The sequence below is a fragment of the Saccopteryx leptura genome, chromosome 3 (genome assembly GCF_036850995.1).
Source record: "Saccopteryx leptura isolate mSacLep1 chromosome 3, mSacLep1_pri_phased_curated, whole genome shotgun sequence".
Classification (NCBI taxonomy): domain Eukaryota; kingdom Metazoa; phylum Chordata; class Mammalia; order Chiroptera; family Emballonuridae; genus Saccopteryx; species Saccopteryx leptura.
Window position 1 is genome coordinate 58148439 of NC_089505.1, and position 27197 is coordinate 58175635.

General features: G+C 40.5%; 1 protein-coding gene across 2 annotated transcripts in view; it reads left to right on the forward strand.

Moving 5' to 3' along the window:
- HACE1 (HECT domain and ankyrin repeat containing E3 ubiquitin protein ligase 1) overlaps positions 1-27197 on the forward strand; it is a 174609-nt gene that overhangs the window by 1552 nt on the left and 145860 nt on the right. For both annotated transcript variants that reach the window (XM_066373576.1, XM_066373577.1), the window contains exons 2-5: positions 5229-5283; positions 6057-6146; positions 6781-6885; positions 11719-11794. In XM_066373576.1, the coding sequence (XP_066229673.1) occupies positions 5229-5283; positions 6057-6146; positions 6781-6885; positions 11719-11794 (326 nt within the window). The remainder of the gene's footprint in view (positions 1-5228; positions 5284-6056; positions 6147-6780; positions 6886-11718; positions 11795-27197) is intronic.

The window sequence follows — 27197 nt, forward strand, 5'->3', positions numbered from 1 at the left end:
ACAGAGAGAGAGAGACACTGATTTGTTGTTCTCCTTATTTATGCCATCATTGGTTGATTCTTGTATATGCCCTGATGGGATCAGGGGATGGAACCTGCACTTGGCATGTCACCAACTGAGCTACCAGCCCAAGACCTGTATTGCCTAATTTAAAGCCCAACGTTTTTAATATAAGTGTGATTTAGAATTTGATTAATGTTTCCTGGTTTTAAATGTAGTAATATATGTTCATTATATAAAATTTTGAAAAGAAAGAAAAATAAAAAGTTCTGTAGTCTACCACCTAGTACTAAACAATGTTAGTATTTTCTGTATTTCCTTCCATTATTTCTTTCCCTACCAAATTAAGATACGCATATATAGTCTTTTATTTTGCTTTTAGAAAACGTACCACTTTTTTTTGTATCTTTAAGTATGCTTAATAACTTTGTAGGGTTTTATAAAATATATCTAATAAATATAGAGTCTAATTTTTTTCTTATTTATTTATCTATTTTATTTCAGTGAAAGGAGGGGAGGCAGAAAGACAGACTCTCCTGCCTGCGTCCCCATGGGGATCTACGGGGCAAGCCCACTAGGGAGCTATGCTTTGCCCATCTGGGGGCCATTTCTTCTCTATTGCTCAGCAACAGAGTCATTTTTTTAGCGCCTGAGGCAGAGGCCACAGAGCTGTCCTCAGTGCCCAAGGCCAACATTGCTGGAACCAGCCATAACTGTGGGAGGAGAAGAGAGAGAAAGAAAGAGAGAAAGAGAGAGGAGAAGGGATGGAGTAGCAGATGGTCGCTTCTCCTATGTGCACTGACTGGGAATTGAACTTGGGATGTCCATTTGAAGGCTTGAGGAGAAAATGTGTGTGTGTGTGTGTGTGTGTGTGTGTGTGTGTGTGTGTGTGTGTAGAATCTGAGCTTCCTGGGTTTTTTTTGGTTTTTTTTTGCATTTTTCCGAAGCTGGAAACAGGGAGGCAGTCAGACAGACTCCCGCATGCGCCCCACCGGGATCCACCCAGCACGCCCACCAGGGGGCGATGCTCTGCCCAGTTGGATGGTGTATCCACTGCGCCACTTCCTGGTCAGGCCCTCTTTCATTTTATTAAACTTTTTATTTTTAACTAATTTTAGACTTACAGAAAAGTCTCATAAATAGTGCAGAGTTAAATAAATAAGTAAATAGTTCAGCGTTCTCATAAACTCTACCCACCTTCCCCTTATATTCACATCTTTTACAACCATAGTACAGTTATCAAAACTAAGGAATTAACATTGGTGTAATACTATTAATTATATTAAAGACTTTATTAGAATTGCACAAGTTTTTTCACTAATAGCCTTTTTCTATTTTAGGATCCAATCCAGGATACTAGATTGCATTTAGTTGTCAAGTTTCCTTAGCCTCCTCCAAACTGATAATTTACAGTCTTCCCTTGTCTTTAATGGCCTTGAGACTTTTTTTTAAAAAAGATTTTATTTATTGATTTTAGAGAGAGGAGAGAGAGAGAGAAAAAGGTAAAGGAGCAGGAAGCACCAACTCAGTACAGGGGGTCCTTGGGTTATGACAGTTCCATTCCTACGACAGTGATGTAACCCGAATTTTGGTGTAGTCAAAACACATCTAGCCTAAGTCACTTACCTATCCTAACAATGTTGTAAAATCATAATCCAGAACATAAAAACACAAAGGCCACAGGAAAAGGAAAAGGACATAAATACACTGCACTGTACACAGTACTATTGTAACAGAAACAATGACAAAAAATGAGTGTAAAAGAAAATTCCTTACTTTTATTCCTGTGGTTGGCTTGCACACCGGAAGGGGCACTACAAGGTGAGTGACCTGTTGGGAGGAGGAGGCTGGACAGGCAGGAGAATGTGCAGAAAGTGCTGGAGATACTAGGTCAGATGGATCACATTTGCCTAAGGAACATGCAGGAGATGCTGGGGATGATTCTACCTGCACTACAGCTGTTTCATCTTGAGAAACAGCTGATGTAGAGGGTACAGGATCTGTTGCAGACCTTTCTACCTTCTTAAAGAATTGTTCCAGGCTAGTCTGGAAGGTTGATGACTTCTCTTTCAAAATCTGTTTATAGCATTGCAAGGCGTCCATAACAGCCCTGTAGACCTTACTGAATCTGTCATTGCTGGGATACTTAGCCTGAAATTTTGCCAACCCATCTTCTACCATAGAAAAAACTTTTGCCAGACCCTTGGTAGTAAATCTCCTGGGTTCTGGTGTTTCTATCTCTTCATCTTCAATCAGCTGCTTCTCTAGCTGAATGAGGTCCTCAAACAAACAGCTCCTCTCCATGGGAGTTAGCATCGTAAACTCAAAATGTATGTAGAGACTGTCCTAACCAGAGGACCCCCTGTAGTTGCTTCTCTTATGCTCCTTGACCTGGCAACCTCAGCATTTCAGGTTGGTGCCTCATCCACTGCATCACCACAGGGCAGGCTGTGGCCTTGAGACTTTAAGAATACTATTTACGTGATTTGTTCAATTCCTCTTAATTTGGGTTTGTCTGGTGTTTTCTCATGATTAAAGTTATTCATTTTTGGCAAAAATATTACAAAAGTGTTTCCCTTCTCAGTGGATATCAAGGGCTATATGATATCAATATGTATTATTTTTGGTGATGTTACCGCCCGTTATCACTTGACAAGGTGATGTCTGCTTGGTTCTCTGCTATAAATTTACTAGTTTTTCCTCTGTACTTGGGAGATTTACTTTGATACTATACAACTGTTATCTTCTCAGACTTTAACTCATTAATGTTAGCTTTGGTATTAACTTTTTAGGGGCTAAATGGGAGTTGTCAGTGTAAATAACCTATTAAAAAAGATAAACCTCTAAAATGCATTGAACTGAGAAATGACCATTAGTAATAAATAAAGATAAATTCAAACACTAGCTGAAACATACATAATTATAATATGGCATCATAAAAGTTGTTGACTTATAACCTTTCCTTTGTGTTTGTGTGAATTATATCCTATAAACCTTATCCTTTATAGTATAAAGGATATAAATGAAAATATGAATAGTTAAAAGTAGTAGTTAACTGTCCCTATCTATCCCTCTCTCTGTCACACACACAAAAATGTAGTAAGTAAAAGTAAGACTTCGGATCATTTACAATAACATGGATGGACCTTGATAACATTATACGGAGTGAAATAAGTAAATCAGAAAAAAAACTAAGAACTATATGAATCCATACATAGAAGGGACATAAATATGAGACTCAGAGACATGAACAAGAATGTGATGGCGCCCTGGCCGGTTGGCTCAGCGGTAGAGCGTCGGCCTAGCGTGCGGAGGACCCGGGTTCGATTCCCGGCCAGGGCACATAGGAGAAGCGCCCATTTGCTTCTCCACCCCTCCGCCGCGCTTTCCTCTCTGTCTCTCTCTTCCCCTCCCGCAGCCAAGGCTCCATTGGAGCAAAGATGGCCCGGGCGCTGGGCATGGCTCTGTGGCCTCTGCCTCAGGCGCTAGAGTGGCTCTGGTCGCAATATGGCGACGCCCAGGATGGGCAGAGCATCGCCCCCTGGGGGGCAGAGCACCGCCCCTGGTGGGCGTGCCGGGTGGATCCCGGTCGGGCGCATGCGGGAGTCTGTCTGACTGTCTCTCCCTGTTTCCAGCTTCAGAAAAATGAAAAAAAAAAAAAAAAAAAAAAAAAAAAAGAATGTGATGGCAATGGGTGGGGGGTGGGGGGAGGGGGGATGGGGAGAGGAAGGAGACGGGTTGGGGGAGGGGAGGGGCACAAAGAAAACCAGATAGAAGATGACAGAAGACAATTTAACTTTGGGGAAGAGGTATACAGCACAATCAAATGTCAAAATAATCTAGAGATGTTTTCTCTCAACATATGTACCCTGATTTATCAATGTCACTGCATTAAATTTAATAAATAAATTTTTTAAAAAAGTAAGACTTTAGTGTTGTTTTATAAAAGCTTCCAAAATAATTAATTTTGTTGTAGTACTGGAAAGAATCAAGTACTGTGTATATTTGATTTTTAAAAATTATTTAGCATATATAGCTGTAATATCCATATATATATATACACATACATATATATGTGTGTGTATGTAACACATACATATATATGTGTGTGTATGTATAATTCCACAAAGTACATGTAAGTATGATAAAACATGAAGTCGATAAACACCTGAAACACCTGTTTGGAACTAAATGAGATTTTAATTATTAAAGCTATAGACAATATTAAGACTCTAAGTTTTTTCTCAGATCTAAAAGTTGAACAGTTTTATGGTGATACTAGATGAGATGAGCATTAGAGAGGATAAGAAATTCTGCATTATTGCAAATTTTGCAGTACTTTTGATATTCCACACTATCCTTAACCTTTTTTTATGTTTATTTTATTGATTTTAGAGAGAGAGGAACAGGGAGAGACAGAGAGAGAGAGAGGCAGGAACATCAATCTGTTCTTGTATGTGGCCTGACTGGGGATTGAACCAACAACCTCTGCTCTTCTGGACAATGCCCGAGTCCTAACCAACTGAGCTATCTGGCTAGGGTTATTCTTAACCTTTTTAAACCTCTTCTCTTCACTTTTTATGTGAAGAAAACTCTAAAATAAACTTAAGAATCACCTTTTGGGCCTGACCTGTGGTGGCGCAGTGGATAAAGCGTCAACCTGGAAATGCTGAGGTCACCGGTTCGAAACCCTGGGCTTGCCTGGTCAAGGCACATATGGGAGTTGATGCTTCCAGCTCCTCCCCCCTTCTCTCTCTCTCTCTCTCTCTCTCTCTCTCTCTCTCCTCTCTCTCTCTCTCCCTTTCTCCTCTCTAAAATGAATAAAAAATAAAAAAAGAATCACCTTTTGGGCCTGACCAGGTGGTCCTGGGATGCTGAGAACACAGGTTTGAAACCCCAAGGTCGCTGCCTTTAGTGCAGGCTCACCAGTGAGTGCAGGGTTGCCAGCTTGAGCAGGAATCGTAGAAATGACCCTGTGGTCACTGGCTTGAAGCCTGAGGTCGCTGGCTTGAGCAAAAGGTCACTGGCTTAGCTAGCCCCCCTTCTCCCCCATTAAGGCACATATGAGAAAGCAATCAATGAACAGCTAAGTGCCACAACTATGAGTTGATTATGAGTTGATGCGTCTTATCTCTCTCCCTTCCTGTCTGTCCCTGTTTGTCTCTCTTTTGGAAAAGGTAGGAGATAAGTGAATTATGTTTCTGTTTTTTGTTTGTTTTTTTACGCAGATAATGAAACTGCTGTTTATACACTAATGCCAATGGTTATGGCTGATCAACACAGGTGAGTCCCTGTTTCACAAATTTATACTTTTTTAAGAAGCATAGATTTATCTAAATGTTATGTACACAGTTTGGAAAATAGATGTTGTCCTGGGGCAAGTTATTTAACCTGTTAGAATTTTCTGTCTGTGAATTAAAAACAAGCTTTTCCAATACGTCGTGGTAAGGGAATTCCTAAATGACTAGACAGATATTAAGTCAAGTATTTGGTTGATCAGATAAGACACAGTTTTCTGAATGAGATGAGGTGTTGACACTTGCCCTAGCCAGCTTTGCTGTGGTTGCCATTGGTTAGTTTGGTGTAATAAGAAGAAAGTGAAGAGAAACTATTTTGAAACAACTTTTTGCTTTAAGCTTCCTGTCTGATATAATTATTATTTTTTCCTTTCTGATATATGTTTTTTGTCTCTAATTTTTCTTATTTGGTCAAAATTAATGTAGATGGGCTCAGCTTTCTGCAAGGGGAGCAGTCAGCCTACTCTCTTTGTTTCTCAAGAATCTAGGGGGAGCTGAAGCTTCTTAGATGTCCTCTGAGCAGATGACACAGAACGCAGACTAGGAAACCTTTAGAGCTAGTCTATAGGTCAGAGCATCGGTGTTTAGATAATACTGTGCTGGCTAACCACGCTATGCTTAAGGAACAGTGCCTGGTTTTTGGTTTATGTGGAACAGAATCTTTTAATAATTGGTAAGAGTAACTAAAGAGCTACTAACTAGCTATTTGTTTTTTAAAACTTTTTTTAAAACATTAAACTCAATATCTTTTTTGCATAGGTCTGTTTCTGAACTACTATCAAATTCAAAGTTTGATGTTAATTATGCATTTGGACGTGTGAAAAGAAGCTTGCTTCATATTGCAGCAAAGTAAGATTCAAGATATTTGGGATTAAACTCTGGTCTAGAGTAATGATCATTAGTAGGCTTTGCATTAGTGTTGGCCCACAGTAGTTATGGAGAGAGGTGAGAACAGACAGCTGAGTATTTCTATATATGTTTAGGGCATAGTGTGCTATTCATGTATTCTGTCTCTAAATGAATTGTTAATCTTAAGATTATTTAAGTCTGATTTCTACTGTCTTAGCTTGTTCAGAGTGGGTTAGGCACAGGAATTGTCTTTCCTGGATGTACTTAAGAGGGTTCATTCCTCGAAATTTTTCTTTTATTCAACCAATATGAAATTTTATATACTAACTGCATGTAGTTATTGGCTTTATACAGGCATGGGCAAAAGTAGCTTTACAGTGGTGAATATGCAAAACGGTTTATTTATTAATTATTGTACTATTTTCCATATGAACAACTGTAAACCTACTTTTGTCCCACCTTGTATCAATATTTTAAAGTAGAGGGTATTATTTGTGACAGGAGTAAAGTCTAATTTTAAGTTAATATGAACCTCCAAAATAATGCGTTTAATAGACTTTTTTGTTCTTTAATAAAACTATATCAATTTGGGTGTTTGCCAAATGTATCTGATATGTTTTTCATTTTGTTTTAGTTGTGGATCTGTGGAATGCTTGGTTCTGCTATTAAAGAAAGGAGCAAATCCTAACTATCAAGATATTTCAGGCTGTACACCACTTCATTTGGCAGCTAGAAATGGGTAAATATTTTGTTTCCTTAAGTAGTTTAAGTTGTATTCAAGGCACTCTATCTGGATTCGATTTTTTTTTTCCTGCTCAGTATTGGTCTTGGGTCATTATATTTGTTTTTTAAAAATAACTATTGCATTTAATAATTTATAAAATTTTTTACTGATATTTTTCTTCTTGAAAATGTACTTTTTTTTTTTTTTTTTTTGTATTTTTCTGAAGCTGGAAACGGGTAGAGACAGTCAGACAGACTCCCACATGTGCCCGATACTGTGCTCACATTTTATATTCTATAAATACATAATATATATACTATATATTATATAACATACTACATATACTGTTACACATACAATATTATGTATTTTTTATATTTATAATTATTTACCCAACTAGATAACAAACTTTTAATGACATGGATCATTTCATTTCATTTTTTTTATTAAATGAGGTGGGAGGCAGGGAGGCAGAGACAGACTCTCGCATGTGCTCTGAACGGAATCCACCCTGGAAGTCCCCTACAGGGTGGTGCTCTGCCCATCTGGGGCTGCTGCTCTGTTGCTTAGCAACTGAACTATTTCAGCACCTGTGATGAGGCCATGGAGCCACCCTCAGTGCCCAGGCCAAATTGTTCGAACCATTCGACCCATGGCTGTGGGAGGGGAGGAGAGAGAGAGAAGGGAGAGGGGTAGAGAAGCAGATGGTTGCTTTTCCTATGTATCCTAATTGGGACTTGAACCTGGGACTTCTACACGCCAGGCTGACATTCTGCTGAGCCAACCAGCCAGGGCCTATGCCATGTATTAAATCAGTGGTTTTCTTTCTTTCCTTTTTCTTTCTTGTGACAGAGACAGAGAGAGGGACAGGTAGGGACAGACAGACAAGAAGGGAAAGAGATGAGAAGCATCAATTCTTTAATTCATTTTTGTGTGTGTGACAGAGACAGAGCAACAGATAGGGACAGACAGACAGGAAGGGTGAGAGATGAGAAGCATCAATTTTTTGTTGCGGTACCTTAGTTGTTTATTGATTGCTTTCTCATATGTATTTTGATGCGGGGGAGGCCTCCAGCAGAGTGAGTGACCCCTTACTCAAGCCAGTGACCTTGGGCTCTAGCCAGCAACTATGGGGTAATGTCTATGATCCCACGCTCAAGCCAGATGAGCCTGCGCTCAAGCCAGCGACCTCAGGTTTTCGAACCTGGGTTGTCTGCGTCCTAGTTCCACACTCTATCTACTGTGCCACTGCCTGGTCAGGCATATCAGTGGTTTTCTTTTTTTTTTTTTTTTGTATTTTTCTGAAGCTGGAAACGAGGAGAGACAGTCAGACAGACTCCCGCATGCGCCCGACCGGGATCCACCCGGCACGCCCACCAGGGGCAACGCTCTGCCCACCAGGGGGCGATGCTCTGCCCCTCTGGGGCGTCGCTCTGTTGCGACTAGAGCCACTCTAGCGCCTGGGGCAGAGGCCAAGGAGCCATCCCCAGCGCCCGGACCATCTTTGCTCCAATGGAGCCTCGCTGTGGGAGGGAAGGAGAGAGACAGAGAGGAAGGAGAGGGGGAAGGGCGGAGAAGCAAATGGGCGCTTCTCCTGTGTGCCCTGGCCAGGAATCGAACCCGGGACGTCTGCATGCCAGGCCGACGCTCTACCACTGAGCCAACCGGCCAGGGCATCAGTGGTTTTCAACCACTGGTCTGCCAGACCCGTGCTGGTCTGCCAGAAATTTCATGCCGTTCTGTGAAAATGTCAATCAGCCTGATGTTGTATACACTGAATTATATCATATTTTCTTTTTTTTTTTTTTACAGGGACGGAGAGAGAGAGTCAGAGAGAGGGATAGTCAGGGACAGACAGATAGGAATGGAGAGAGATGAGAAGCATCAATCATCAGTTTTTCATTGGGAGACCTTAGTTGTTCATTGATTGCTTGCTCATATGTGCCTTCACCGCGGGCTTTCAGCAGATCGAGTAACCCCTTGCTCAAGCCAGCGACCTTGGGTCCAAGCTGGTGAGCTTTTGCTCAAACCAGATGAGCCCGTGCTCAAGCTGGCAACCTCGGGGGTCTCGAACCTGGGTCCTCTGCATCCCAGTCCAGCGCTCTTTCCACTACACCACTGCCTGGTCAGGCTATCATATTTTCTTAATCAAAGCATATTTATATATAAAATTGTATATATGTGTGTGTGTATATATATATATATATATATATATGTATATATACACATATGTATAACTTTGTTTCCAAGACATGAATTTTCATTTCATTATTTAATGAAGGGGACACTGAGATGAATATTGAATAGTGATTACTAATGGATCAGGCTCAGAGGAAACATTGTGAGCAAGATAAAATGGGTAAGCAGTTCAAAAGGAGGCAAATGACTTGGATAGGCATTTCTCCAAAGAAGATATACAAATGGCCACTAAGCACATGAAAAAGTGCTCAATATCACTATCATTAGGTAAATGCAAATCAGAAGAATAATGGTATATGTACTAACACATTCATTATTAGTATGACTAATAAAAAAACAAAATAACAAGTGTTGGTGAGGATGTGGAGAAGTTAGAACTCCTGTGCACTGGTAGTGGGGATGTGAAATGGCACAGATGCTCAGAGCAACAGTTTCATGGTTCCTTTAAAAATTAAAAATAGAATTATCATCCATCAATCCACTTCTGGGTATTTGCTCAATAAAATTGAAAGCAGGGCCCTGGCCGGTTGGCTTAGTGGTAGAGCGTCGGCCTGGCGTGCAGAAGTCCCAGGTTCGATTCCCGGCCAGGGCACACAGGAGAATTTCCCATCTGCTTCTCCACCCCTTCCCCTCTCCTTCCTCTCTGTCTCTCTCTTCCCCTCCCGCAGCCAAGGCTCCATTGGAGCAAAGATGGCCCGGGCGCTGGGGATGGCTCCTTGGCCTCTGCCCCAGGCGCTAGAGTGGCTCTGGTCGCAACAGAGCGATACCCGGAGGGGCAGAGCATCGCCCCCTGGTGGGCAGAGCATCGCCCCCTGGTGGGCAGAGTGTCGCCCCTGGTGGGCGTGCCGGGTGGATCCCGGTTGGGCGCATGCGGGAGTCTGTCTGACTGTCTCTCCCCGTTTCCAGCTTCAGAAAAATACAAAAAAAAAAGAAAAAAGAAAAAAAAATTGAAAGCAGGGTCTTTTAGAAATATTTCTATACCCATGTTTTTATTTATAATAGCTAAAGTGAAAGCAGCCTACGTATTCATTGACAGATGAATGGATAAACAAAATGTGTTATAAACATATAGTGGGATATTATTTGGCCTTAAAAAGGAAGGAAATTCTGACATATGCTAAAACATGGATAGACCTTGAGGACATTATGCAAAGTGAAATTAGGCCATTCACAAAAGACAAACAACTGTGATTCCAGTTTTGTGAGGTACTTAGATAAACCCAAATTGTAGAGATAGAAAGTAGCATGGTAGTTGTGAGGGGCTAGAAGGACAGAGAATGGGAAGTTATTGTTTAATGGGTTTCAGTTTTGCAAGATGAAAAGATTTCTCAAGAAAGGTGATGGTCAGCGGTAGAGCGTCGGCCTAGCGTGCGGAGGACCCAGGTTCGATTCCCGGCCAGGGCACACAGGAGAAGCGCCCATTTGCTTCTCCACCCCTCCGCCGCACTTTCCTCTCTGTCTCTCTCTTCCCCTCCCGCAGCCAAGGCTCCATTGGAGCAAAGATGGCCCGGGCGCTGGGGATGGCTCTGTGGCCTCTGCCCCAGGCGCTAGAGTGGCTCTGGTCGCAATATGGCGACGCCCAGGATGGGCAGAGCATCGCCCCCTGGTGGGCAGAGCGTCGCCCCATGGTGGGCGTGCCGGGTGGATCCCGGTCGGGCGCATGCGGGAGTCTGTCTGACTGTCTCTCCCCGTTTCCAGCTTCAGAAAAAAGAAAAAAAAAAAAAAAAAAAAAAAAAAAAGAAAGGTGATGGTGATAATTGTACAATATGAATATATTTAATAACACTGAACTGCACACTTAAAAATGCTTAAGATGCTCAATTTTATGTGTATTTTACCACTGTAAAAATAGAAAAAAATGAAGTGGGTAGGGGGATGCCTATTAATTTTGTGCTTATGTGTTTGTAATTCATCTTAGTATTAACTTTTTAATATTTTTCTGTCAAGAATGTAGGATACAGGCAGTGGCGCAGTGGATAGAGTGTTGGACTGGGATGCAGAGAACCCAGGTTCAAAACTCCCCCAAGGTCTCTGGCTTGAACGGGGTCTCACCAGCTTGAGTGTTGGGTTGCTGGCTTGAGCCCAAAGGTCGCTGGCTTGAACCCAAGGTCACTGGCTTGAGCAAGTGGTCACTTGCTCTGATGTAGCCCCTGGTCAAGGCACATAGTATGAAAAAGCAATCAATGAGCAATTAAGGTGCCACAATGAAGAATTAATGCTTCTCATCTTTCTCTTTCCTGTCTGTCCCTATCTGTTCCTCTCTCTGTCTCTCACAAGAAAAAAACGCAAGTAGGATACAGCATTGAGACATCCTTTGTTATATCCATTCCCTTTCTATTAGTCTTATGTTATATTGCCAATGAAGATTACTATTTAACTCAGTTAACACTAGAAATTTCTCAGCATTTTGAGTGATGAATTTGTCCCATGACATGAAAATCTTATTTTACTTTTTTAAATCCTATTATCTTTGACTCATAGAAAAAATTTTGTGTATAATTTCAAATGTTATAATGTTTATTTAAATATTGTAGGTATGAATTGATACTTGCCATCAACTGATGTTGAGTGTAGTTAATATTTCAGCACAATAATTGTCATTTGTTTATTTTTCTAGTATCAGTTATTTGTGACTCTTCTTTTTTTCAGACAGAAGAAATGCATGAGTAAATTACTAGAATACAGTGCTGATGTCAACATTTGTAATAATGAAGGCCTTACAGCAGTAAGTGCTAAAATTTCATGAGATTCTTAAAGTACTTTTTATAACATAATATTGAAGGTGATGGTAATGCAAAGTATAATACAAGTGGTTCTGTAGGTTACTTCTTTGTGATAATTTAGAAGATGCAGAATGATTTGAGGTACTGTATAGTTCTCAGCTGTGTTAAGGGAAGACATGGTTCATCATATTTTCCTCCTATTTAAGTTTATAACTTTTTGTTTGTTTTGAAGTTGTACTCCCTTAGTTTTTGTCATTGTCTTTCAAGAGACATTTTAGGAGCATCTCTGCTAAAGTGTGTTATGGGTTTATTATTGGAGAGCTATCTTTCATTATGTCCTTTTAAATTCTTTTCAGATATACATTGTAGAAAAATTGGCTTGCTGGGTGGAAAGGGGAAAAAGGTAACAAAGAAAATGATCACTTACCTGTATTCCCTGCACTCAGAGATAATCACTGTTAATACTTTGATTTGTATTTTTTCAGAGGAATACATTGTTTTATTGAAACTAATATTTTTATTCATTTTTACCATATGACTCCCCCCCCCGCCCCAAAGTGAGAAGCGGGGGGGGGGGGTAGGGGGTGTGGGGATGCTGCAGACAGACTCCCGCATGTGCCCAACTGTGATCCACCCGGCATGCCCACTAGGGGGCGATGCTGGGCCTCTCTGGGGCATTGCTCCACTGCAGTTGGAGTCATTCTAGTGCCTGAGGCAGATGCCATAGAGCAGCGGTTCTCAACCTGTGGGTCGCGACCCTGGCGGGGGTCGCAACCCACAGGTTGAGAACCGCTGCTATAGAGCCATCCCCAACGCCCGGGCCAACTTTGCTCCAATGGAGCCTTGGCTGCGGGAGGGGAAGAGAGAGATAGAAAGAAAGGAGAGAGGGAAGGGTGGAGAAGCAGATGGGTGGTTCTCCTGTGTGCCTTGGCCGGGAATCAAACCCAGGACTTCCACACACCAGGCCGACACTCTACCGCTGAGCCAACCGGCCAGGGCCCCATAACACTTTTTTCTTTTTTTTCTTTATTGCAAGAAATAGAGAGACAGACAGAGAGAGAGAGATAGGAAGGGAGAGAGATGAGAAACATCAGTTCATAATTGCAGTGCTTTATTGGTCATTGATTGCTTTTCATATATGCCTTGACCAGGGTGCTCCAGATGAGCCAGTGACCTCTTGCTCAAGCCAGCAACCTTGGGCTTCAAACCAGCAACCTTTGGGTACAAGCCAGTGACCATGGATCAGGTCTATGATCCCATGCTCAAGCTGGTGACCGTGCACTCAAGCCAGCAACCTTGGGGTTTTGAACCTGGGTCCTCAGCGTCATAGGTAGACGCTCTATCCACCCACCACTTGGTCAGGTCATATCACTTTTTTTTCAAAAACAGGTTGTTATATTTTTGATCCACATAGATATTATAGGGAGATGGTATGGATTATTCCTGAAGAGCTTTTGAAATAAAAAATTTTAATCAAATTGTTATAATTTAATGAAACATTCATTTTAGAAGTAGTGATAAAATCAAATTTTGTAATTATTGAGAAATTGTTTTGAAGTCATGACAGAAGATGCTTTATTTTTAAAATTTTACCTTCCTATATGGAGGTGATAGATGTATTAACTGGGGTGGAATCCTTTCACAGTGTATATCAAATCATCACATTATAGATTTTAAATACTTTACAATCTTATTTGTCAATTATATCTTGATAAAGTTGGCAAAGTTTTTTAATTCTTTTGGTAGTACAATATTTATAGATTTTGAATCTTCTAATTTGAGAACAAAGCAGAATATTGAGTATTTACTTACCATGCCAATTTTCAAGATCTTTCTGATTAATTTTTTTTCTTTGCAAGAAGGTAAATTTGAGTAGAGCATAAAAAAACAAAAGCTTTCCTAAGATTTTAATTATTCTGTGAATAACTTATTAATAAGCTCAATCATGATTATATGGAATCCACAATTCCTGTGATAGTCCAGATATTGTTATATATTAACAATATGACATCATATACTCTGTAAAAAAAATATTTTGAATATCTATAGGTTGCTTAGTGATATACTGGGAATCACAGAGGATTATAAAACTACAGAGACCCTGACTGGTTGGCTCAGTGAATAGATCATTGGCCCGGTGTGCGGAAGTCCCCGGTTCTATCCCCAATCAGGGCACACATGAGAAGTGACCATCTGCATCTATTCCTCTTCCTCTCTTAATTCTCTCTCTCTTCCCTTCTTGCAGCCAGTGGTTCCATTGGTTCAAGTGTTGGCCCTGGGTGTCAAGGATAGCTCAGTGGGTTTGAGCATTGGCCTCAGGCACTGAGGATAGCTTGGTTGTTTCAAGCATCAGCCGTAGAAGGGGGTTGCGAGGTGGATCATGGTCGGGGCCCATGCAGGAGTCTGTCTCTCTATCTCCCCTTCTCTCACTTTAAAGAAAAACCCAAAAACCAAATAAAATTATGAAATTAACATAGTCTATTCTTAAGGTACTATCTGCTCTAGACAAGAAGTCCAGTATTAACATAATTGTTCAATTGCATAAGTTTTTATTTGTTAATTTCAATTTCTCCCTCTCCTAAACTTTAAGAGAAGTGGAGTAGAAAAATTTTAAAAATCAAATTTTTATTTAAAAATTATTTGCGTGTATTAAAAAAGTCATTTGAGCCTGACCTGTGGTGGCACAGTGGATAAAGTGTCAACCTGGAAATGCTGAGGTCGCTGGTTTGAAACCCTGGGCTTGCCTGGTCAAGGCACATATGGGAGTTGATGCTTCCTGCTCCTCCCCGCCTTCTCTCTCTCTCTACTCTTTCTCTCTCTCCCTCTCTCCTTTTTAAAATGAATAAGTAAAATTAAAAAAAAAAGTCATTTGATTATACAAGGCCTTGTTAAAAGAAAAACAGTCTTTACTTTCTGTCTGGGATCCCCCTCGGTGTTCTTGTGGCCCTGATTGATATGGTAGGCATCTTTTTCTTGGATATTATTCTGTTTGCCAAGTATGTTCCTGCCTTGCCCTAGACCACCATGGTGGAATTAATTCGGCAGTTGGGCTCAATGGTCCCATCTGCTGAAGGAAGCTGAGATGGTGAAAATGTGCTGCTACAAAATTGAGTAGTTGGTTGAGAGTAAAGCCAGGTATCCTGAGATGGAAGTAACCCTCAGTAGGGAGCCAAGAGCCCCAGGATTTTGTTTTATAAAAGGGGAGAATCATTGACTCATGCTTTCTAGGCCGGTCACCCTCACAAAGGACTCCTCATGTTTTTTCATTTATTCTTTCAACAGGAATTTCTTAAAATACCTACAGTATGCTAGGTAGGCACTTTGCCAGTATGAGTATAGAGCAGTGGTAGTCAACCTGGTCCCTACCGCCCACTAGTGGGCATTCCAGCTTTCATGGTGGGCAGTAGCAGAGCAACCCAAGTACAAATAAAAAGATAGCTTTAACTATAGTAAGTTGTTTTATAAAGATTTATTCTGCCAAACTTAGCTAAAATCTGACATAAAGTACTTGGTAAGTAATTATTACTATATGCTTTAACTTGCTGTAACTCTGCTTTATAAATTTTATAAAGTAAACTTACTTCCCTACTTTATAAATCACCATTACTGTGGAACCGGTGGGTGGTTAGAAAATTTTACTACTAACAGAGATACAAAAGTGGGCAGTAGGTATAAAAAGGTTGACTACCCCTGGTATAGAGTAATGAATAGCACTGATATGATCCTTGTCACCAAACAAGAAAGTCACTGGCATTGTTGACACATTGTAATGAATGTCAACATACGAGAAGGAGAGCTATGGATGTCATAGCAGGGAATCCGCCCTCACTTATGGCACTGGAGGAAGCATCCTAGAAAGTACCATGTGAGCTGAGGCCAAAGGGACAAGTAGAAGTTAAGCATATTGAAAGTGGTGGTTGTGGGAGTGGAAGTGGTTACAAGAGTTCTAGTTCTGTGGAATAGATTGGCAAAGGCTTGGAAATGAAAGAGAGCATGCTACATTAGAGCAGTGAGTTTAAGTAGTATTCGGATACCCTGGGACTTCATGAATACTTCCAAAGGTCTCTGGCATGTATGATTAAGAGGATTATCTGGATTATCACAGGAATTGTGGATTCCATATAACCATGATTGAGCTTTACAGATTGTCAGCTTCTCTTTCTCAGGATGATCTGCTCAAGAACATCCTGTGGTAGAGAGCCAGCCAGCCCTTCCCACCTTAACCTTCATCTTCACCTTCAAAATCACTCTTCCACTACTTTTTGAACAAAATTCATTTTATACTCATCCATCCTGAATATTGCCAAGACACGTTGTTAAGGATGGGCTGGGGATTGGTCAAACATACATACACACAAAAACCCCTTCAAAATACTGGTGTCTGTAAAGGCTCCATCATTCAGCACCCTTAGGCTTTGTGTAGACTTTTTCCTGCCTTATTTGTATTGCTGTTAGAGGTGAAGTATTTATCATATTTCCCCATGTATAAGATGCACCCTTTCCCAAACAATTTGGGGTCTAAAAACTGGGTGTGTCTTTTTTTTGTTTGTTTGTTTTTTGTTTTGTTTTTTAATAATTTTATTTTTAATGGGGCGACATCAATAAATCAGGATACATATATTCAAAGATAACAACTCCAGGTTATCTTGTCGTTCACTTATGTTGCATACGCATCACCCAAAGTCAGATTGTCCTCTGTCACCTTCTATCTATCAATAGTTTTCTTTGTGCTCCTCCCCCTCCCCCTTTCCCTCTCCCTCTCCCCCCTCCCCCCGTAACCACCACACTCTTATCAATGTCTCTTAGTTTCACTTTTAAGTCCCACCTACGTATGGAATAATGCAGTTCCTGTTTTTTTCTGATTTACTTAAATCACTTCGTATAATGTTATCAAGATCCCACCATTTTGCTGTAAATGATCTGATGTCATCATTTCTTATGGCTGAGTAGTATTCCATAGTATATATGTGCCACATCTTCTTTATCCAGTCATCTATTGACGGGCTTTTTGGTTGTTTCCATGTCCTGGTTACTGTGAACAATGCTGCAATGAACATGGGCTGCATGTGTCTTTATGTATCAACGTTTCTGAGTTTTTGGGGTATATACCCAGTAAAGGGATTGCTGGGTCATAAGGTAATTCTATTTTCAGTTTTTTGAGGAACCACCATACTTTCTTCCATAATGGTTGTACTACTTTACATTCCCACCAACAGTGTATGAGGGTTCCTTTTTCTCCACAGCCTCTCCAACATTTGTTATTACCTGTCTTGTTAATAATAGCTAATCTAACAGGTGTGAGGTGGTATCTCATTGCAGTTTTGATTTGCATTTCTCTAATAACTAACGAAGATGAGCATCTTTTCATATATCTTTTGGCCATTTGTATTTCTTCCTGGGAGAAGTGTCTGTTCATGTCCTCTTCCCATTTTTTTATTGGATTGTTTGTTTGTTTGTTGTTGAGTTTTATGAGTTCTTTGTATATTTTGGATATTAGGCCCATATCTGAGCTGTTGTTTGAAAATATCATTTCCCATTTAGTTGGCTGTCTGTTTATTTTATTATCAGTTTCTCTTGCTGAGCAAAAACTTCTTAGTCTGATGTAGTCCCATTCATTAATTTTTGCCTTCACTTCTCTTGCCATTGGAGTCAAATTCATAAAATGCTCTTTAAAACCCAGGTCCATGAGTTTAGTACCTATGTCTTCTTCTATGCACTTAATTGTTTCAGGTCTTATGTTTAGATCTTTGATCCATTTTGAGTTAATTTTAGTACAGGGGGACAGACTGTAGTCCAGTTTCATTCTTTTGCATGTGGCTTTCCAGTTTTCCCAGCACCATTTCTTTTCTCCATTGTGTGTTGTTGGCCCCTTTATCAAAAATTATTTGACTATATATATGTGGTTTTATTTCTGGGTTTTCTATTCTGTTCCATTGGTCGAGTGTCTATTTTTCTGCCAATACCATGCTGTTTTGATTGTCGTGGCCCTATAATATAGTTTGAAGTCAGGTATTGTAATGCCCCCAGCTTCATTCTTTTTCTTTAGGATTGCTTTGGCTATTCGGGGTTTTTTATAGTTCCATATAAATCTGATGATTTTTTGTTCCATTTCTTTAAAAAATGTCATTGGAATTTTGATGGGAATTGCATTAAATTTGTATATTGCTTTGGGTAATATGGCCATCTTGATTATAGTTATTCTTCCTAACCAAGAACAAGGTATATTCTTCCATCTCATTATATCTTTTTCGATTTCCCTTAACAATGGTTTATAGTTTTCATTATATAAGTCCTTTACGTTCTTTGTTATGTTTATTCCTAAGTATTTTATTTTTTTTGTTGCAATTGTGAAGGGGATTGTTCTTTTGAGTTCGTTCTCAAATGTTTCATTGTTGGCATATAGAAAGGCTATTGACTTCTGTATGTTAATTTTGTATCCTGCGACCTTACTGTATTGGCTTATTGTTTCTAGTAGTCTTTTTGTGGATTCTTTGGGATTTTCGATGTATAGGATCATATCATCTGCAAAAAGTGATACCTTTACTTCTTCTTTTCCGATATGGATGCCTTTTATTTCTTTGTCTTGTCTAATTGCTCTGGCTAGAACCTCTAGTACCACATTAAATAAGAGTGGAGAGAGTGGACAACCCTGTCTTGTTCCTGATTTAAGGGGGAAAGCCTTCAGTTTAGTGCCATTTAATATGATGTTAGCTGATGGTTTATCATATATGGCCTTTATCATGTTGAGATATTTTCCTTCTATACCCATTTTGTTGAGAGTCTTAAACATAAAATTGTGTTGTATTTATCGAAAGCCTTTTCTGCGTCTATTGATAAGATCATGTGGTTTTTGTTCTTTGTTTTGTTGATATGGTGTATTACGTTAACCGTTTTACGTATGTTGAACCATCCTTGAGATTCTGGGATGAATCCCACTTGATCATAATGTATTATTTTTTTAATATGTTGTTGTATTCGATTTGCTAGTATTTTGTTTAGTATTTTAGCATCTGTATTCATTAGAGATACTGGTCTGTAGTTTTCTTTTTTTTGTGCAGTCCTTCCCTGGTTTTGGTATGAGGGTTATTTTGGCCTTATAAAATGTGTTTGGAAGTATTGCTTCTTCTTCAATTTTTTGGAAGACTTTGAGTAGAATAGGAACCAAGTCTTCTTTGAATGTTTGATAAAGTTCGCTGGTATAGCCGTCAGGGCCTGGACTTTTATTTTTGGGGAGATTTTAAATGGTTTTTTCTATTTCTTCTCTACTAATAGGTCTGTTTAGGCTTTCTGCTTCTTCTTGACTCAGTCTAGGAAGGTTGTATTGTTCTAGGAATTTATCCATTTCTTCTAGGTTGTTGAATTTAGTGGCATAAAGTTTTTCATAGTATTCTACAACAATTCTTTGTATATCTACTGTGTCTGTGGTGATTTCTCCTCTTTCATTTTGGATTTTGTTTATATGAGTTCTTTCTCTTTTTTCCTTGGTAAGTCTTGCCAAGGGTTGTCAATTTTGTTGATCTTTTCAAAGAACCAGCTCCTTGTTCTATTAATTTTTTCTATAGTTTTTCTGTTCTCTATTTTATTTATTTCTGCTCTAATTTTTATTATCTCCTTTCTTCGGCTGGTTTTGGGTTGTCTTTGTTCTTCTTTTTCTAGTTCCTTAAGGTGTGAAGTTAAGTAGTTCACTTGGGCTCTCTCTTGTTTGTTCATATATGCCTGAAGTGATATGAACTTCCCTCTTATCACTGCTTTTGCTGCATCCCATAGATTCTGATATGTCGTATTGTCATTTTCATTAGTCTGTATATATCTTTTGATCTCTGCACTTATTTCTTCTTTGATCCATTCATTTTTTAAAAGTATGTTGTTTAGTTTCCACATTTTTGTGGGGTTTTTTCCCTCTTTTTTGCAGTTGAATTCTAGTTTCAAGGCTTTATGATCAGAAAATATGCTTGGTACAACTTCGATTTTTCTGAATTTGCTGATGTTGTTTTTGTGGCCCAACATATGGTCAATTCTTGAGAATGATCCATGTACACTGGAGAAAAATGTATACTCAGTCACTTTGGGATGAAATGTCCTGTGGATGTCTAGTGTTTTGTTTAAGGCCACTATATCTTTGTTGATTCTCTGTTTGGATGACCGATCTAGAGCCGTCAGCGGTGTATTGAGGTCTCCAAGTATGATTGTATTTTTGTCATTTTTTGTGTTAAGGTCAATAAGTAGCTGTTTTATATATTTTGGTGCTCCTTGGTTTGGTGCATATATATTAAGAATTGTTATGTCTTCTTGATTCAGTGTCCCCTTAGCCATTATGAAATGGCCATTTTTGTCTCTGAGTACTTTTGCTGTCTTGTAGTCAGCATTATCAGATATGAGTATTGCTACGCCTGCTTTTTTTTGGATGTTATTTGCTTGGAGTATTGTTTTCCAGCCTTTCACTTTGAATTTGTTTTTATCCTTGTTACTTAGATAAGTTTCCTGTAGGCAGCATACAGTTGGATTTTCTTTTTTAATACATTCTGCTACTCTGTGCCTTTTTATTGGTGAGTTTAATCTGTTTACATTTAGTGTAATTATTGACACTTGTGAGTTCCCTATTGCCATTTTATATATTGCTTTCTGTTAGTTTTCTGACTTGTTTGATCCTTCTCTTTCGTTTTTCTATCTTTTGTTTTTATTTGGTTGTATTCCATACATCTTTCCTCTGTTGCTATCTTTTTTATCTCATGTGCTTCTGTGGTGGTTTTTTCAATGGTGGTTACCTTTAAGCAATGAAAAGGGTTCCTACCCTGTTCATTGTAGCGCACTATTTTGTCAGTACTTTTGTACTCCATCGTCCTTTGCTACTGTAAATCTCCATCCTTTCCCCCCCCCTTTCTTTTTGTTGTTGTCACAGTTTAAATTTGGTTTTATTGTGTTCTTGGAGCTTTTACTTGTGGCTTTGTTTTTTTTTTGTTCTTTGTATCTGATTGGAGAACCCTGTTTAGTAATTCCTGGAGTGGGTTTTTTTTTTTTTTTTGTATTTTTCTGAAGCTGGAAACGGGGAGAGACAGTCAGACAGACTCCCGCATGCGCCCGACCGGGATCCACCCGGCACGCCCACCAGGGGCGACGCTCTGCCCACCAGGGGGCGATGCTCTGCCCCCCCGGGGCGTTGCTCTGCCACGACCAGAGCCACTCCAGCGCCTGGGGCAGAGGCCAAGGAGCCATCCCCAGCGCCCGGGCCATCTTTGCTCCAATGGAGCCTTGGCTGCGGGAGGGGAATAGAGAGACAGAGAGAAAGAGGGGGTGGAGAAGCAAATGGGCTCTTCTTCTATATGCCCTGGCCGGGAATCGAACCCGCGTCACCCGCACGCCAGGCTGACGCTCTACCACTGAGCCAACTGGCCAGGGCCGAGTGGGGTTTTTTTGATGATAAATTCCCTCATCTTTTCTGTATCTGTGAATGTTTTTATTTCTCCTTCATATTTAAACGATATCTTTGATGGGTATAGTATTAGTGGCTGGAAGTTCCTCTCTTTCAGGACTTTAAATATTGGGCTCCACTCTCTTCTAGCTTGTAGAGTTTCTGCTGAGAAATCTGATGATAATCTAATGGGCCTTCCTTTATATGTTGTATTCTTATTTTCCCTGGCTGCCTTGAGAATTTTTTCTTTGCCGTTGGTTTGTGCCAATTTCATTATGATATGCCTTGGAGTAGGTTTGTTGGGGTTAAGAAAACTCGGAGTTCTGTTTGCTTCTTGAATTTGAGGCTTTAGTTCTTTCCACAGGCTTGGGAAGTTCTCATCTATTATTTGTTTGAGTATATTCTCCATTCCATTTTCTCTCTCTTCTCCCTCTGATATACCTATTATTCTTATGTTATTCTTTTTGATAGAGTCAGATAATTCTTGTAGGGCTATCTCATTTTTTTAAATTTTTGAGTCTCTTTCTTCTTCTCTCTGTTGTGCCTCAAGTTGCTTGTCTTCTATTTCACTAACCCTCTCTTCTATCTGGCCTGTTCTATTAGCTAAGCTTGTTACCTCGTTTTTTAGCTCGTGAATTGAGTTTTTCATCTGTTTGATTTGTTTTTATAGTTTCAATTTCCTTGGATATATATTCTTTGTGTTCATTGAGTTGTTTTCTGAGCTCCTTAAATTGCCTTTCTGTGTTTTCTTGTATATCTCGGAGGATTTTTAGGATTTGTATCTTAAATTCTCTGTCATTTAGCTCCAAGGTTTCCAATATATTAAATTTTTTCTCCATAGATTTTTCCTCATCTAGCTGTGTTACCTCTCTTTCTTTTGTATCCATGATATCGATTTTCTCTTCCTCAGTGGCATCTGAGGGTGGTTTTGTTGATAGTATTAATGAGATTTAATAAAGAATAAAAAGTTAAAAAAAAAGTTTTTTAAAAAAAAATTAATAATGAAATAAAAATAAAATAAAAATTAAAAAAAAAAAGGAAATTATTTCCCCCCTCCTTTTTTTTTTCTCTCCTCTCATTTCCCCTCTTTCTTGAGAAAATCTTGTGGTGAACTGTGAATTATGTTGTACTAAATAGAACAAACAATGCCTGTAATGGAGGGCCTGAATTGGGGAGAAGTAATAAAGGGGCAAAGAAAAAAAAAGGGCGTATGGACCCACAAAAAGCAAATAAGAAAAAAAATTGGGTCAAGAATAAAATGATTTGCTTTTAGGTGTTGGTTGACTAAGAGTTATGATGAGAGGAATAAGAGGGAAACAGGAAAATGTGGGGACAAATTAAAAAATTACTATTGTATTTAGTGGAAAATGAACTAGATAAAATGGAGAGCCAGGGATGGGAGCACTGCTAGTGTGTTAAAAAGGTGAAGTAAAAAACCCCCAAAATGCCACAAACATAAGTTTGAGTCCCAGATAAGATATTGTTCGTTATTGAGGTTTGAATGAGAGGAGACGTAAAGGAGAAAGGAAGAAACTAATATAGAGGGAGAAAAGAAAGAGAGAGAGAGAGAAAAAAGAGAGAACCATTAAAAGAAAAAAAAGAAAAAAGAGGATAGAGAGAGAGACAGTTAAGGGTTTTGGAGTACAACCCTCATAGAAAGAAAGGAAGAGGAAAGAAAAGATAATGGGAGATGTAACACTTATGGGTAGTGTAGTTCAAGGAGAGGAAAGAGTAAGACCGGCAGAGAGTTAAATGACCAAATTGGAGGAGGAATAAAAAATATCAAGAATGAAGATAAGAGAAACAAAGAAACAAATATAATAAAATGGGATAGGCTATAAAGTCTGCCTATTATTCTTGATTTTGAGAGGTTATCTTCTTGCTTTTTCTTTTCTCTCCCTCTTACTGGTCGGTGACTCTGTACCTCGGGTTCTGCCCCTTTGGCACGCTCAGGTAGAGGTTTGCAGTTGATAAGTCTCTATGGCGATGTTGTGTATTGTGCTTCAGTCTCGTTGGCAGTCGAGGCTCATTAGCATTTATAGGCTCCACCAGTGAGAGAGTCCGTGTTCCTGGAGCCTTTCTCCTAGTCTTTCCTTCCTCAATTAGTAGCCTGATAATCCATCTATGGGGTTGCTGCTGCCTCTGCCTGGATAGTAAGAGGCTCAAAGAGCTGGCAACTCCCCACTCTATTCCCACTCAGCACAGGGCTCTGGGTAAGGCTCAGTCAGTCAGAGCTGCTAGCATAATCAGGCGGGGCTTCCGCCCACTCAAAGACCTCTGGCTCTGCCACTCTGTGGGATAACACGAGCGGGCACTGCCGAGGCATTCGGAGGAATCTCTCGCTCACTATCTGCGCGCGCAGACCAAGATATCAGGCCAGCAGTCTCACCTGAGTGAAACCCCCACCCGCACGGAAAAGTTCCGGCATTGGAATTGGCTCTCGCTCCGTCCCCGTGCGTGGCTTTCCCAGGGCACTGGGGCAGCCCGGAGATTCCACTTTCGGCCCACACAGAGGCCTCTGACTCTGCCCCTCTGTGGGGTAACACGGGCACCCTCTCCTGAGGTGCTGGGAGGAATCTCTTGCTCACTCTCCGTGCGCTCCGACCAGGATATCAGACCAGCAGTCTCACCTGAGTGAAACCCCCACCTGCACGGAAAAGTTCCGACGTTGGAATTGACTATCGCTCCGTCCCTGTGCGCGGCTTTCTCAGGGCGTTGGGGCGGCCCGGAGATTCTGCTTTCGGCCCACACAAAGGCCTCTGACTCTGCCTCTCTGTGGGATAACACGGGCGCACACTCTCGGGGCTTTGGAAGGAATCTCTCGCCCACTATCTGCGAGCGCCGACCCGGAGATCAGGGAAAATGGCTGCCCCGCTTGTCTTTCTTTGTCTGGGTTTGGCGCGAGTATTAGCTTGTATTGCCCGGGTTGCCACAGGAACAGTTTTTCCTCGGCCTGGATCTCTGTGCCACAGCCTGATTCGGCCGTTTGTGCCGCGGCCTGGATCTATTCACCCCCTTTGCCTGCCTCAGTTTCTATATTCTCAGTTCCCAGTGAAAGCCGCCCTGTTTAGGTTAGTGAGGAAGGCGGAGCATTTCTTACTCCCTATTTCCTTCGGGGTTTGATTATATATTTAGCCAATTTTTCGCTCGACCATACCTTCGGGTGTATTGCGAAACATCTGGAGGCTCCAAGGGTAGGTTTTTCTGTTTCTGGTTGAAGATCTTGTTGAGTTTTGGGGGAGATTTATCGGTATCGCTTCCTACCGCGCCATTACTCTGACGTCATCCTGGGTATGTCTTATATAGTGGTAGTAGATTTTTTTTTTACTTGCATTTTCCGCTTTTTTCATGCTTATTTTGTGCTCATTGTTGTAGATTATTTTACTTGCATTTCCCGCTCTTTCACACTTGTCTTTGCACTCATTGTTTTGCACTTGTTACCAGTATTTTACAGTAGGTTACGTTTTGCCATGTTCTGCTCAGAAATGGCTCAGAAAAGATTTTTGTACAGTGCTGAATTCAAGTTAAAAGTAATCCATTTTGCAAAAGTGAATGGAAAGTGTGCTGCTGAACGTAAGCTTGATCCTCCTCCAATTGAGAAATCAATCTGAGACTGGCTACGGGAAGAAGAAACCCTACTGAAAACACCACAGCAGAAGAAGGCCACGAGAGGCAAGTCAGAAAAATGGCCTGATTTAGAGAGGGAATTGAAGATATGGATTGAAGAGCAAAGAACAATTGGAGTTCCTTGTCCACAAAGATGGTTCAGCATGAGGCAAGAAGAATTGATGGTGAGAAAGAAGTTACTGATTTCAAAGGAGGACACAATTGGTGCCTCAGGTTCATGAAACGGAATGGAATAAGCATGCGTATATGCACCAGACTGCCCAAAAGATGCCTGAAAGCTATGAGCAGAGGTTCTTGAATTTCATCGTTTTGTCATTCAGTGTCAGAAGACACATCAGTTTGAGTTGGGACAGATTGCAAATATGAACAAAGTCCCCCTTCAATTTGATGGCCCAAGTAACAGAACTGTTGATAAGAAGGAGGTGAAAACTGTAACTGTGAAGGCAAGTGGACATGAAAAGACCCATTATCAGTATACAGTTGTTCTAGCTTGCTGTGTTGATGGAACCAAGTGGCCTCCTATGCTGATTTTCAAATGCAAAACAATGCCAAAAGAAGACATTCCTCGAGGAGTGATTGTCCACGTTCATGACAAGGGATGGATGGATCAGGATGGGATAAAGAGCTGGCTTGAGAAAGTTTGGAGAAGGAGACCAGGTGGGCTCTTACGCAAACCTGCCCTATTAGTGCTTGTTCAGTTCAGGGCATACATAACAAAAAGCACAAAGAAGATTGCTGCAGAGCAAAAGATAAAACTTGCCGTTATACTTGGAGGCTTGATATCCCAGCTCTAACCACTTGATGGTTAACAAACCCTTCAAAGCTGCCATGAGAGATGAATGGAACCAATGAATGAAGTCTTCTGGGGACAATTTGACATCAGCAGGAAGAGTGAAGAAACCAACTATAGGAGAAGTTTGTACCTGAGTGAAAAGATCCTGGGATAATATCAAGATTGAGATCATTGTCAAGTCATTTAAGAAGTGTGGCATTTCAAATGCCGTAGATGGGACTGAGGATGAGGCAATATATGAAGACAGTGATTTGTCATTAGACACAGATGAGGACAAGCTAATTATAGATGGGAGTTTTGACAGTAATGAGAATTTGTATGAATTTAAGGATGAATGAACTTGAGTTCAATAACTTTATGTAATACATTTTTTTTTAAATTTCAGGCCCCTAAATTAAGGTGCATCTTATACATAGGGGAATGCAGTAGACTTGAGTTGCTTTTTTCTGAATTTAGCACAGTTATAAAAATGATGCAGTAGGAGTGATGGAATATTTGTTTGGTTTGTTGCCAATACCATCCCCCAACTACTGTCAAAGAATTTATTGCCTCTAAGAGAAAGTTCTGTGAGAACAAAGCAAAAGAACATTAGTTAAATACTGAAGTTGCCCTGGCTAGTTAGTGCGGTCATTTAAGAGTGTCTTTTATTTTTTTATTTTTATTTTTTTCATTTTTTTCTGAAGCTGGAAACGGGGAGACAGTCAGACAGACTCCCACATGCGCCTGATGGGGATCCACCCGGCATGCCCACCAGGGGGCGATGCTCTGCTCCTCTGGGGCATCGCTCTGTTGCATCCAGAACCATTCTAGTGCCTGAGCCATCCTCAGCGCCCTGGCCATCTTTGCTCCAATGGAGCTTGGGCTACGGGAAGGGAAGAGAGAGACAGAGAGGAAGGAGAGGGGGAGGGGTGGAGAAGCAGATGGGCGCTTCTCCTGTGTGCCCTGGCCGGGAATTGAACCTGGGACTCCTGCATGCCAGGCCGACGCTCCACCGCTGAGTCAACCGGCCAGGGCCTTAAGAGTGTCTTTTAGAAACAACAAGGTTGAAGGTTCGATCCCCGGTCAGGACACACATGAGAAGCAACCAAAAAATGCATGACTGAGTGGAACAACAAACGCTTCCCCTTCTCCCTCCCTTCTCTCTCCCTTCCTTTTTCTGTCTCTCTGAAAATAAAAAAGCAATTAAGCCCTAGCTGGATGTTCGGTTAGTTGCAGTGGCATCCCAGAGTATCCTGGTGATTCCCCGGTCAGGGCACATACAGGAGCAGCCTGATGTTCCTCTCTCCCTGTCTCTTGGGGAAAAAAAAAATGCTGAAGTCAGTGATGACTTATTTCATCCAGATGGCAAAGATAGGGTGATTTCCTCGCTCTCTCCCTCCCTTCCTCCCTCCACTTTCTGCCTTTCGTCTTTATTCATGTTTATATTTATGTATTTTTATCTATCTTAGGAAACTTTTACTGCTAATAGGTACAGGATTTTTGGGGGGAGGATAAAAATATTCTAAAATTGATGGTAGTGATGAATGTATAGCTCTGAATATACTAAAAACCTATAGGTTGTATACTTTAAATAACT